Source organism: Pelophylax lessonae, assembly GCF_965119305.1.
Source record: "Pelophylax lessonae genome assembly, chromosome: 2".
Taxonomy (NCBI): Eukaryota; Metazoa; Chordata; class Amphibia; order Anura; family Ranidae; genus Pelophylax; species Pelophylax lessonae.
The window spans coordinates 576,498,916-576,513,692 of NC_138769.1; the positions used below are offsets into that span (position 1 = coordinate 576,498,916).

Consider the following 14,777-nt stretch of genomic DNA (forward strand, 5'->3'; position numbering starts at 1 on the left):
ATTTGCTTTGGGATTCTGAAGCAAGCAAAGACCAATTTATTTCAGTAAAGAGGGGAAACAATTGTGCCAGGAGGAGGAGAGAACCTTTCACATGACCTGTTCAAGGCATGCGTCAGTGCTCTCATCCTATCCACAGGTATTCTTTGCAAATAATTTACTGAACTGAATAAATATAATGTAAATTAGAGGAGCAATATAAGTTATTTCCAATAATGTCCTGCTGTGTGCAGAGAGTGCAAACTGCGCTTTCTTATAAATGGCCTTTTGTATTTTGCATTTAGCAGTGAATTCCCACTATGAATCTGTGAGCAAGCAGAAGATCATTTTAACTGGTCTCTGTTACAATATAATAAATAAAGAACATTAGTTGTGATTGAAAAATATAAGTTATCATCACCAATGGTTTTAAATAAACACATATTGCGAGACAGCTAGCAACTTAGATATACATTTTATACCATGTTCTTTATCAACCTTTTGGTGTTGGTTGCAGATGAATAAATTGAAAAGCCAAAAAAAAAAGAAAAGCCAGTGTAAGAATAATCAACATTTTTTAAATTCTGCAACATAAAACGGAAAATTGATATCAAATACTTACCGTAATTTTCCTTTCCTGATGGACTCCATGGCAGCATACTTTCGGGTAGGCCCCGCCTCCTCTCCTACCCTATAGGACCCCACTCCCATAAATCTTTGCTCCTTTTCAGCATCCATGTTCTGTAACTAGCCTACTCAGGAACTGGGAGGGAACTCCTGCTGCCATGGAGTCCATCAGGAAAGGAAAATTACGGTAAGTATTTGATATCAATTTTCCGTTTTCCTGACAGACTCAATGGCAGCATACGTTCGGGAAATAACTCGCAATACACTCCCGGGTGGGAAGATGCTGAACAAAAGTAAACTTTAATTGGTACCATCAACCGGTAGTACTTGAATACCAAACTTTACAGAAGATAAGGCAGCTGGTTCAATACAATATTGAGACATAAACGTATTGATCGAAGACCAGGACGCCGCCCTGCAGACTACTTCGGGAGCGACATGCCTGGAAGCTGCCCAAGATGTTGAGACACTCCGGGTTGAGTGTGCGGTCACCACTTCTGGAGGATCCAAGCCCCTGGATTTGTATGCCCATTGTATGGCTTGAACGATCCATGCAGCAATAGCCCTCGAAGAGGCCCGCATTCCTTTCTTTTTTCCGTGAAGAAGGAAAAAAAGGAAGTCTGTCTGACGGAAGCCAGCTGTGGCTGTCAGGTATTGTTGTAAGGAATTGCCTACATCAAGCGGATGATGTTGAGAATCTTCATCTGTTCTAAAGATGGGAAGAACAATCTCCTGATTCTCGTGGAATACTGAGGTCACTTTCGGGGTTGAACCCAACATAGGTATAAGAACTACTCGGTCAGGGAAAAAGGTTAAGAATGGTTCTTTTACCCCCAGACTTTGTAGCTCAGAGACTCGTTTTGCTGACATAATTGCCACCAGGAACACAGTTTTAAGTGTAAGCTCTCTGACGACAGAGGTCTACCTATGAGATGATTCTAGTGCGGAGAAGAAATCCAAGACTAACGAGAGATCCCATTTTGGAAATCTCGGCTTCCTCTGGGGTTTTAACCTCATAGCACCTTTGAAAAATTGACGAATCAATGTATGTCTTGCCCAGGAAACTCCTGTGAAGGCTGAGATTGCTGACACCTGGACCCGTAATGAACTGACAGATAAAGATAGGTCTAGGCCTGATTGTAGGAACCCCAGGACATCTTGTATGGTAGGAATCACATCAGGACCACTTCTAGGAGACAAAAAACTGGAGAACTTCGCCCAGATTCTTTCGTACACCCTATTGGTGCTGCTTCGTCTAGCACTCAAAAGGGTAGGGATGGCTTCTGCCAGACATCCTAATGCCTCCAATCTCCCCCTCTCAAGAACCACACCTTGAGGTGTAGTCGAGCTGGGCACGGATGAAAGGTAGGGCCTTGTGACAGAAGATCCGGCCTGAGAGGTAGAGTTACAGGCGTCTGGTAACTGAGCAGGGTTAATAGGGGAAACCATGGCCTGTTGGGCCAATATGGGATCACAGCTAAGACCTCCACCGCCTCTGTCCTGAGTCTCTGCAGGAACTGGAGAATAATCAGAGTTGGAGGGAAGGCGTAGGCTCTGCAAAACTTCCAACGGTCCGTGAGAGCGTCGACCCCAATGGCTCGGGGGTCTCGGAACCTTGTGTAGTATTTTGCAAGCTTCTTGTTGCCTGGAGCTGCAAATAGGTCGACCTCCGGAAGAAAATCTAGGGACTGAATCCACTTGAAAACTTCTATGTTAAGGGACCACTCGTTGTTGTCGAGTGTCACTCGGGAAAGAAAATCTGCCTGCAGGTTCTGTATCCCCGGAACATACACCGCTGACAGGTTGGTTAGGTACCTCTGAGCCCAGAGCATTATTGGCTTCACTTCCTGCAGTAGAGACCAACTGCGTGTTCCGCCCTGCCTCTTTACGTAGGCCACCGCTGTAGTGTTGTCTAATCTGAGGATTACAGACGTACCTTGAATCAGATGTTGAAAGGCCTGGAGCGCCTTGAAGGCTGCTCTGAGTTCCAGGATGTTGGAGACAATCCCAACGGTAGAGAAGTCCCACTTGCCCTGTGCTGTCTCGGATAGGCAGTGGGCTCCCCAACCCGTGGAGCTGGCATCCGATGTCACCGTGATCCTGGAGATGGGGGCTATGGGATGACAGTTCAGAAGGTTTTCTCTTACCAACCACCATGGAAGACACCTCTTCATTACTGCCGTCAATGCAATCCGTTGGGCCAGGTCGTCTGACTGCCATTGCTGGAGAAAGCCTCTCTGGAATGGTCTCAGCTTCCAGAGAGCCCACTTTACCATGGGAACTGTCGCTACCAGAGTCCCAATCACTTTCAGACATTGACGAGCCATGAGATGAGAGGAGGAGAGGGCTAGAGAGATCCTTTCCCTGATCACTGGAATTTTCTCCACTGGAAGAGGAATAGTATTCTTCTCTGTGTTGAAAAAAGCTCCCAGAAAGATGAGAGATTGGGTGGGAACCAGATGGCTTTTTTCGAGGTTCAGGATCCAACCGAACTCTTGAAGGACCTCGATGACACGGTCTCTGTGTCTGAGGAGCTGCGACTTGTCCTGAGATAAGAGGAGAAGATCGTCCAGGTAATGATATAATCTGATGCCTTCCACTCTGATCAATGCCACTACTGCCAGCAAGACTTTTGAGAATGTGCGAGGTGACGTGGAGAGTCCAAAGGGAAGACAAACAAACTAGAAGTGACTTTCTCCTATGGCGAAGCGAAGAAATCGCTGAAGGTTTTCTGCGATGGGAACATGAAAGTACGCGTCTTTCAGGTCTATAGATATCAGCCAGTCTTTCAGCTGCACTGAGAGTTGGATTGTTTGGAGGACTCCATCTTGAACCTTTCTCTGAGAATATACCGATTTAGATGTGTTAGGTCTATGACGGGTCTCCAAGAGCCGTTCTTCTTCCGTACCATATACAGAGGGGAGTAGATTCCTTGACCCCTTTCGATGTCTGGAACGGGAATCGCTGCACCTTGGAGTAGCAGAGACTCTATGTAGGAGAACAGAATCTGTTTCTTTTCTTCTGAGGCAGGGATGGAGGTTGGGACAAACCTGAGCCTCGGGGTGCGACTGAAAGTCCAAGAGTGACCGACCGAAACTGTGCCGACCACCCAAGCGTCTCGAACTGAGGCCGCCCAGACATGCCGAAAGTGGAACAGACGGGCCCCTACCTGGCATGCCTGAGCGGGCCCACCCTCAAAACGACTTAGTGGCCTCCCGATCACCAAACAAATCACTCTTGGATGGCTTCTGAAAGGAGGACTGTCTAGACTTCCAGCCTCTATTATAGCTTTTGCCTGGCTTGTAGCTGCGTGCGTCTCTGGAACGGCCAGCGCTTTGCTTCCTAGGAGGAGCTCTCTTGAAGTTACTTTGGCGCCTGTCCTGAGGGAGGAACCCCGACCTACCGCCAGTGGCCTTAGAGATGGCACTCTCCAATTTATTGCCAAAAAGGGAAGATCCCTCAAATGGTATCTGACACCATATTTGTTTTGAAGCGGCATCAGCTACCCAAGGCCAAAGCCAAAGCGCCCGTTTGGCGGTGACAGAAGATAGCATCACACGGGCCAAAAGACGGATCATGTCAATAGAGGCCTCCCCCAGGAAGGCGGATGCCATCTTTAACTCTTGGATAGGAGAGATGGTGACATCTTCAGAGACATTCTTGAGAGTCTCCTCAATATCTTCAGACCAGATCTCCATAGCTTTAGATGTAGCAGCTAGAGCTAAGGCTGGCTTGCAGGCCATGCCTGCTGTGAGATAGACTCGCTTCAGGTCAGAGTCAATTCTCCTTTCCAATGGATCTTTAAAGGAGGCTGTATCCTCCAGAGGGAGAGTCACGTGCTTTACGAGTCTCATCACTGCAGCATCAACGAGTGGAGGAGATTCAAGATGTTTAACCTCTTCTTGTTTGAAAGGATATAGTTCTGCCATCTTGGAAAACATAGAATTTTTCCTCTCCACCGTGCCCCACTCCTCAGTGATTATTTCCCCTAGTTCTCCTAGGAATGGAAAATTGAGACGTTCTTTATTTAATTGTTTAAAAAACGTTTTCTGTTTTGGAGGGGGAACTGTTGACTCCTCCCACTCAAGGGCTTCCCTTACAGCCTTCACCAAAGGGGGAACAAGCCCAAAGTTAAAGCCTGCACAGGGATCATCCGAATCAGAACCACTGTCTGATAGAAGGAGGGAAGGACGACTTGGTTGGGAAGAATCCAGAAAATCCTGGCCTTGCGATTCTGGAGAACGTGGCTGTGCACAAGTTATATTTTGGTGAGAGACTCCCAAATCTTTTAAAGAGTCCTTTAGAACCTGTTTTACCACTGACTCCAGATGCTGATCTGAGTTCTGTCTTTCCCCTGCGGCTTGAGCATAGCAATGGTCGCAGAGAGACTTTCCGTCTGGGACCCGCTGACCACACCCCCAGCATTTATTTTTATGGGGTTGACCCGAACGACCGTGGCCTTTGGAAGGGGATGACCTCTCTTCACCACGGTGCCTAGAGCTGGAAGGGGATTTGCGCCTCGATCTGGACGAGGAATGCCGGTGCTGCGACTTGGATTGATGATCTTCCTTGCGGGCATTATGCTGCGGATCGCATCTGGAAGAACTAAAAACACAAATGATAAGAAGATAGCACGGGAAACATAAGATCCGTGATACCTCCCGCCAAAAACTACCCCACTAAAGTACCTGCCATGAGCGGGCTGATCACTTAGGGGCGGTGATGACTCCATACTGGCTGAAGCGATTCGCTGGAGACAGAAGGAGATAGACATAGGTATTTGTGCTTAAGCTGCCAAGGAGGGGGGGGAAGGCAAAAATCCAATCACTAAGCTGTTAGTATAGGAATCCGGACGACGGGAAAGCCTGCTGCCAACAGAAATGACATTCCCAGTTTGCAGAGGCAATTTCCTGTTTAAATCTAGCGCCAAAATGACGTCATCGCCAAACGCGGCAATTGCGCATGCGCAAAATGGCCACTGAGTAGGGTACTGCGCATGCGCTAACCAAGCCTCGCTTTCGGACCCGGCCGCGCATGCGCAGAAGACCACAACACCGGCGATCGTGACACAGGAAGCGCCGAAAACCGGACAGGAAGGACACCCAACCCCCTCTGCAGCAAATATGAGGCACAAGGTACAGGAAAACACACTAGCACCAGGGAGAAACAATTCATTGGAAAGTAAAGAGTACTTGCAGTTTCAGTTCAGACACGGTCAGGCGCAGTACACCGGGCTTCGGGCAACACAGGACCACCCGCAGCAGCATGGGCTTTTGGTCACCAGATGAATCTTCGGTTGCCCCCTCCATACCCAGCTAATAGCAAGGGCTTATCGGAGGCAGGACCACGTTGAACCAAATCCACAATCAAAAAAACGTCCAAACGAAGGATAGGAAACACACAGGTATGTGCAACCTGAGGAGGACAAAAAAGGAACATGGATGTTGAAAAGGAGCAAAGATTTATGGGAGTGGGGTCCTATAGGGTAGGAGAGGAGGCGGGGCCTACCCGAACGTATGCTGCCATGGAGTCTGTCAGGAAAGTGGTTGTTGGGAGGAATAGCTATAACACATATAAAGGACAATAAGGGGGAGATTGACTAAAACTAGTGCACAAAGAATCTGGTGCACCTGTGCATAGTAACCAATCAGCTTCTAGGTTTTAGTTTAGGTTCACACTGAGGACGGGTTTGAAATCTGAACTCGCATGATTTCAAACTGGCATTTTCAGTCCGAATTGGAGGGCGATTTTACGGACACCTGTGCGGGTTCCTGCACAGATGTCTATTGTAATTGCCTCCTGAAGTCGCCAAAAGTAGTGTTAAACTTTTGGAAATCAGTGCGGCGCCGCAAAGTCGGCATCACACCAATTTGGCTGGTGCCATTGCCGGCAATAGGCTCCGATTTGACATGTCAAATCACAAGGCATATCGACCCAATATGAACGTGGGCTTATTGTCAAAGCTTTGTTAACCTCTTGACAACCGCCCGCCGCAGTTTTACTGTGGCAGGTCTGCTCTGTCCCGCGAAATGACGGAACTGTACGTCGCTTCGCGGGACCGCTAGCGAGGACGCGGGCGCACCAATTCGCCACAGGGCAAGCAATCAGCGGGGCAATATTGCCACCGGGCACCCGCAATCGCTCCCAGTGGAGACAGAACGGCGGTCTGCCTTTGTAAACACGGCAGACTGCTGTTCTGTCAGTTATGAACACAGAGATCCTGCGTTCCTCTTATTTAGGAACACAGGTCTCTGTGTTCATGCAACAAGTCCCTCCCCCACACAGTTAGAAAGCACCCCTAGGGACACATTTAACCCTTTGATTGCCCCTGGTGTTAACCCCTTCCCTGTCAGTGACATTAGTACACTAACAGTGCATATTTTTAGCACTGATTGCTGTAGTAATGTCACTGGCCCCCCCCAAAAGTGTCAGTTAGGGGTTCGATCTGCCTGCCGCAATGTCACAGTCCCGCTAAAAATCGCTGATCGCCGCTATTACTAGTAAAAAAAAAAAAAAAAAAGGCATAAATCTTTCCCCTAGTTTGTAGACGCGATAACTTTTGCAAAAAACAATCAATATACACTTATTGGGATTTTTGTTTTACCAAAAATATGTAGCAGAATACATATTGGTCTAAAATGATGAAAAAATTTGATTTCTCAATTTTTTATATTGGGAATGTTATATAGCAGAAAGTAAAAAATATAGTTTTTTTTTCAGAATTGTCACTGTTTTTTTGTTTAGAGCGCAAAAAAATTAAAATTGCACAGGAGATCAAACACCACCAAAAGAAAGCTCTATTTGTGGGAAAAAAAGGACATCAATTTTTTTTGGGTACAGCGTCGCACGACCACGCAATTGTCAGTTAAAATAAGGCAGTGCCGTATCGCAAAATATGGCCTGGACATTAGGGGGGTAAATCCTTCCAGTCCAGAAGTGGTTAAACAAGCTGAAGTTAGAAGCTGATTGGTTACTGTGCACAGCTGCACCAGTTTCTTTGTTACATTATTTTTAGTAAATCTCCCCCTAAGTGTGCTGTTGCAGGCTATAAAGTGGGTATTAAATATAAACTTATAAGATGTTTGCTACTCCTAAATCAGTGGGTTCACATTACTTAGACCCAGTGGTGGCTGGTGCTCAAAATTTTTTTGGGGGGAGGGGGGCGCAAACAGAAAAATGTAATTGGCATTGCTTTGCAGCAAAACATGCTGTAAAAAATTGCGTGACTTTGAGGTCACAAAAGTGTGAAAGGGGCCTTCAGTAATCAAGGTATAATGTGCCCCTTTCAATGCAGAGAGACCAGCGTGTCCCCTTTCAATGCAGAGAGACCAGCGTGCCCCCTTTCAATGCAGAGAGACCAGCGTGCCCCCTTTTAATGCAGAGAGACCAGCATGCCCCCTTTCACTGCAGAGAGACCAGCGTGCCCCCTTTCAATGCAGAATGACCAGCATGCCCCCTTTCACTGCAGAGAGACCAGCGTGCCCCCTTTCAATGCAGAATGACCAGCGTGCCCCCTTTCAATGCAAAATGACCAGCGTGCCGTGCCCCCCTTCAATGCAGAGAGATCATCGTGCCCTCTTTCAATGCAGAGAGACCAGCGTGCCCCCTTTCAATGCAGAATTACCAGCGTGCCCCCTTTCAATGCAGAATGACCAGCGTGAACCCTTTCAATGCAGAATGACCAGCGTGCCCCCTTTCAATGCAGAGAGACCAGCGTGCCACCTTTCAATGCAGAGAGACCAGCGTGCCCCCTTTCAATGCAGAATGACCAGCATGCCCCCATTCAATGCAGAATGACCAGCGTGACCCCTTTTAATGCAGAATGACCAGCGTGCCCCATTTCAATGCAGAGAGACCAGCGTGCCCCCTTTAAATGCAGAGAAACCAGCATGCCCCAATTCAATGCAGAATGACCAGCTTGCCCCCTTTCAATGCAGAGAGACCAGCGTGCCCCCTTTCAATGCAGAGAGACCAGCGTGCCCCCTTTCAATGCAGAGAGATCATCGTGCCCCTTCCAATGCAGAGTGACCAGCGTGCCATCCCCCCCCCCCCCCGAGACCAGTGCACTTACCTGCAGTGGTGGCTTCTCCTCAGTTCCCCGGTGTCTCCTCGAGTCCTCCCGTCTCCTTCTCGGCCAATGGCATGGTTTTGCCTTTCGGCCAATCAGGAAGCCGGTCTCGGACCCGCTTCCTGATTGGCCAGGAGGAGGATCTGTGTGACAATAGCGAATTTTCATTCGCTATTGTCACACAATGGGTGGGCTCGGGGCTCACTGCTCTGCGCCCCGGGTCCACCCTTTTCTGAAGCCTATTAGAGCCTCTGGCTCTAATCAGGTGACTCAGAAAAAAAAACCCCATTGAGCTCCATGCGTCCGGCGATGTAGATTAGGGGGCCGGACGCATCCCCCAGTGCACCAGCCGCCACTACCTAATTTAGATGACCTTAGTAGCCTAGAAGCCTTGGCATTTGGTCACATGATCTTTGCTAAAAATTTTAGCCTTTAGGGTGGATTTACTAAAAGCAAATGGACTGTGCACTTAGCAAGTGCAGTTGCTCCAGAGCTTAGTAAATGAGGAGAAGCTCTGCTGACTTCCATCATCCAATCATGTGCAAGTTTTTATATTTTCCTTGCATATGATTGGGTATTCTTTATAAAGTGAATCTTCATCTTATTTTCTAAGAATTGGAGCAACTGCACTTGTAAAGTGCACAGTATACTTGCCTCCACCTCCTTTTTGTTACCCTTTAGTTATCCATCCCAGCAAGACTGTTTAACAGTTTCATGTTAAAGAGGAACTTCTCTCTCTCAATCAAGATTGACTATTTTTAATCCTTATGCTGCTAGCATTAGTAAATAGATAGGAAAATATATCATATTTACTTGTTTTAAACATTATGTTTAGATTTCTTCAGTTACTTCCTGGTTTTCAGGCCTAGGAAAATGATATCATACAACCTAGACGTCTTCAGGAGGGAAGGAAGGGTTTTCTCAGCTAAGCAGACCCTCCTGCCTGCATGCCTGAGCAAAGCCAGATGGATTCCAGGAAGTAAATGCTGCATGAATCATCTGCCGTTCCCAGTTTTCCAGAGGGAAAATGCATGGGATTGTAGGCTGCAATCAAAACAATATGTGCTCATTTATAAATGAAGAGACCAGACAAAACTCATGTGGTATTGAAATGGCTGCGGCACCTTTATTGGTAAATAATAAATAAATAAATATTTTATTGACATAAATTAATAAATAAATAATATATATATATATATATATATATATATATATATATATATATATATATATATATAATATCAAAATAATTAAACTTTATAAAAAACTCCAAACTTAAACATTGCGCTCATTCATAAAAAACTTGAGCGCTCATCAAAGAAATACAACAAATCCCCATTTGATACAAGGGTGACAAACCACATAAAGGTGCCTGCGACAGGAAGGGGGGGAGCTCCCCGCACTGCTCAGGACACACTGAGGCAAGACGAGCCGCGTAGCTTCTTTTATAGCCCTAGCCTTGTGACGCTTGGCACGTGTCACACGTTACTCCCGCTCGAACTACATGTGACCTTCCCACCTAAACTTCTTCGAATTCCTGCCCAATCTCTGACTAACCTCCATTTTAAACTACTGACTAGTTTCCTGCCTAAATTAAGAATAGCTATAACTACGCGCCCGTAGCAGTGAAAGGCGGCAAACTTAAATAAATACATTTTCTTGTTTTTTCTTCAGCCGTAAGCCCATGTTGTGGGCATCATTATAACGTGCCCACGCTACATTCTTGTTAATGTCAATGCATCTGACTCCAAAGTGCACTATAAAGGGTTTTTCTTTAACCACTTAAGGACCGGAAGGTTTTACCCCCTAATGACCAGGCCATTTTTTTGTTATACGGCACTGCATTACTTTAACTGACAATTGCGCAGTCGTGCGATGCTGTACCCAAATATAATCGGTGTCCTTTTTTTCCCACAATTAGAGCTTTCTTTTGGTGGTATTTGATCGCCTCTTTGGTTTTTATTTTTTGCGCTATAAACAAAAGACAATTCTGAAAAAAAAAAAAAAATCAATCATTTTTACTTTCTGCTATAAAAACATATCCAATAAAAACGTGTAAAACTAAAAATTGTTAAAACCTGTGCTAAGTGAACATATATAGATAAGTGTATGTGTCCTGAAGCTGCTACTCACTTAGGTAAAAACCAAGAATTACTAAAATCAATCTAAAAGCAGCGCTAACAGGTATAAAAAATATTGGTGAATATTGTTAAATAAATCCGTGCATAGTATGATCAATAAATACAAAATTCATATATAATAAAGTGCATATAATAAAGTGCAATCATATCATGTCCATAGTGCAAACAATGCAGTGGTGCAAAAAAATATTTTTTAGAATTAAAGTGCAGTCCAAAATGAATGGTTCCCTTGACTGGAACTAAGGTGCTAGAAAGGTGCTCAAAGTAATCCACATAGGTGCCAAAGTGCTCTCAGGAAACAAAACCCCTATGGGGATGCACTCACCAGATCTAGGATAAAGACAAGCCTTAAACTGAGACAATATCCCCTGGATGGATGGATCCAGCACAGCCTTCAAAATATCTCTGTATCAGCTCCTCTCTGCTTTCTCCACAGTCATGTATTTAAAAGAAGGGGAAGGAGCCAGACATAGTGAAGCCCGTAGGTGTTTTATTTCATAAAATATAAAAAAACTACTCACAAAAGTGTAATAGTAATCAGCATTGGAATAAGCGATCACAGCAAGTCATCCCACTTCTGCGTACGCTGCCGGCGTGCGTTCCACGGTGGTTTCAGGAAGTGACGTCGTGTGATGTTCCTCTGCCCGGAAGTGCGTTGACGCGTCTTGCCCGCCTATTATGGGCGTTATCAAATTTTGATTTTAGTATATCCAATAAAAAAATAATTTCTTTTTCATCAGTTTAGGCCAATATATATTCTGCCACATATTTGTGGTAAAAAAAATCCCAATGAGTGTATATTGATTGGTTTGCACAAAAGTTATCGCGTCTATTTTTTATTTACTAGTAATGGTGGCGATCAGCGATTTTTAGTGAGACTGCGACATTGAGGCAGACAGATCGGACACTTTTGACACTTTTGGGGGGACCCGTGACATTATTACAGTAATCAGTGCAAAAAGTATGCACTATTACTGTACTAATGACACTGGCAAGGAAGGGGTTAACACCAGGGGTGATCAAAGGGTTAAATGTGCTCTAGCTGTATGGGAGATGTACTCAATAGATGAACACAGAGACCTGTGCTCCTAAATAGTAGGAACACAGGATCCCTGTGTTCATCTGTGACAAAACGGTGGTCTGCCTTGTTTACATCTCCATGTTCTATCTCCATGGGGAGTGATCGTGGGTGGCCGGCAGACATCGTGTCTGCCGGACATGCTGATTGGCCCCCCCTTTGGCCACTTGGTGTGTGTACGCGCCCACGGCGGCGCACGCACGCCCCCACTGTCTTTAACACAAATCGACGTACAGGTACGTCGTTTTGCGTAATAAAGCCAGCCTGCCGCAGTAAAACTACGGCGGCTGGTCGGCAAGTGGTTAAAGGACTATAAAACAGTAGCTGTATATATATATATATATAAAGCTTAGTGCTCTGTATAAACAGGCAAAATATTGTGGCTCCCTAGTAATCCTTCTATTCAAAAGGGATCTTAAGGATCTTAGAAATAATGTTTGTGGGTGTGGAGACTCTACTGCATAGCTGAAACAAATATTTCATATGTTCAGTCTAAAGTGATGGCACCATAAGCAGAAAAGCGGATTGTATTAGGTGTTCTTATACAAGTTAATGTGTTATATAATATGGTTTCTTTAGACAATACATTTTGCTCTTAAAACAGTATTAAACCCAAAAGCAAACATTTAATAAATTACAAATCATCAGTTCCTTTATGTGATGGCTGCATTAGTTTTCCTTTTTAGGCTTTCTTTCTTTTATTTTCACCTGGTGATCTGGCCAGTAAGCCGATGTAGCAGTTGAAACGTTGGGAAAAAACATTTAACACTGACACTAATGCTTACAATGATCAGCTTTTATTTATGTAAAAACCTTTTATCCCAAAAAAACAAAAATCAGCTTGCTATAACTTCTTAAAAATTGTTTTCAGGAGTTTGGCTTTGATTGGTTTAGTGTATTGAAATCTGTTAGTACATCTAACACTATCCCCCCCCCCCCCCGACTGCCAATGCGGCCACCCAAAGGTGTCTCTGTTGCTCCTTCATCCAGAGTGGAGGCACTCTAATATGTGTTGCTAGCCAGATCACCGAGTCAAAACAGAGGGGAAAAAGCCTAAAAAAAAATCTAATTAAACTAAGGCACCACATCTAATGATTGGTAAGCTGCAATATATTACATTTGTGGCCTTGGGTTTAATATCGCTTTAAGATAAGAAGCCTTATTTACTCTAGAACAGTTATCAATATAAGAGAGAAAGAAAGGAGGTGCAAACACCTAGTGCATTATCCTTGGACACCTTTTAGGACTTTTATTAAAACATACTTACAGACATAAGAGCATATATCGCATTAAATGAGTCCACCACATGTGGAGGTATTCATCCCTGTCGTTGGACAGCTGACGCGTTTCGGCAGTCACACTCCCTTTCTCAGAACTAGTCCTTCTATCAGCAAGGTCATATTTATACTGGATGTGCCATATGTGTCGTCTCCCTATGGGAGACGGGTGTCGGGACACATGGCACATCCAGTATAAACGACAGGGATGAATACCTCCACGTTTGGTGGACTCATTTAATGCTCTTTATGTCTGTGAGTATGTTTTTGGCTTTTTAATAAAAGTTCTTAAAGGTGTCCAAAGGTAATGCACCAGGTGTTTACGCCTCCTTTCTTTCTCTCTTATGCTCTTCTGCTCTGAGTTCCCCCCCTTGAGGAGAGCAGCATGCCTATTATTCCCATCGGAGTGAGCGCTTGGGTGACAAAGTTGTTTGGATATCGAGTTTTCAAGGTCTACCTGTAGCAGGGGGAATCGTAAGGAACATCTGTGTTTTTTTACACAGTATAGAAGGCAGTTTGCATATTTTATGTTCTGCAACTCACAGGTTCTGTTTCACTTGCTAATATTGCTAATACTGTATATTACTGAAGTGTGTGCAAGCAGGGTTGTGAACGGCGCTACCGTGTTAAACGTATAAATACACTTGGTGAATGAATATCATAAATAGTGGTGTAAAAATTATATATAAAGAATGAAAGTGCTGAATGTGCTTTTGATAGGATAAAATATAACTTATAAAGTGCACATGTGACTCATGGTTTTTTCAGAGACCAATTTTTGTGAAAATACATACCCTGTGCCTTAAAAGGTGCAAATAATAAAGTGCAGAGTGCTAGTGCAAAAAAGACACAAAGCTGAAAACAGGGCAGTGGTTTTTATTTTTCATTAAAAATACCAAGTGTGACCAGTCTAAAAGCAAGTTTTAAGGTGATTGTGCACAATAAAAAAACCTTAAACACTCTGCGCTTTGGTGAGCAAAAGTAAAAAGATAGGTGTTAGAGTCATTCAAATGCAAGCGATTAACAGGTGAAACAAAAAGAGCTCTGGGTTGCAGATACCTGCGTGACCGCTAGGTGTTGCACCCTGTATACAACCTGGTGAGTCTTTTCTGTAGTGGATATCGTATTGGGGCTCCTTCACTTCCTCTGATTTCTTGGTGTGTAGTCCTCAAAAAGGAATACAGAGAGGGGAACCCCCTGGTACCATATCACAAGCGTGTACAGAAAAAGGTATGTAATAACTCACGGGGAAGAAGCAGGCTGTCCGCGATCAGTGGTGGTGTTCGCCGGGAAGCTTCCGCGTTCCACGGCTCTGGCTCCGGGTGCCAGAAATGACGTAGTGACGTCGAAGACTCCGCCCTACCGGTTTCGTCGAGGGACGTCTACTGTATATTACTAATTACTGTCCTACACAAAACACAATTACACAACAGAAAACACAAGTTATAAATTCCATGAAAATATAATCTGCAAGCATTGTTAGTATTTATGTTTATTTAAAAGCTTAAAAATCAATTTTGTTCTTTTGTTTTTGCAGTCTCTAAAACAAACCTTGCGGTACATGAAGACAAGAACCGTGTTCCATTTGTCAAGGTGAGAGAGGACATCTC

The 14,777-nt window shown here is 44.7% G+C and overlaps 1 protein-coding gene across 3 annotated transcripts in view; it reads left to right on the top strand.

Moving 5' to 3' along the window:
- Positions 1-14,777, top strand: part of KIF5A (kinesin family member 5A) — a 250,881-nt gene that overhangs the window by 110,852 nt on the left and 125,252 nt on the right. For all 3 annotated transcript variants that reach the window (XM_082246229.1, XM_082246231.1, XM_082246230.1), the window contains exon 6: positions 14,705-14,760. In XM_082246229.1, the coding sequence (XP_082102355.1) occupies positions 14,705-14,760 (56 nt within the window). The remainder of the gene's footprint in view (positions 1-14,704; positions 14,761-14,777) is intronic.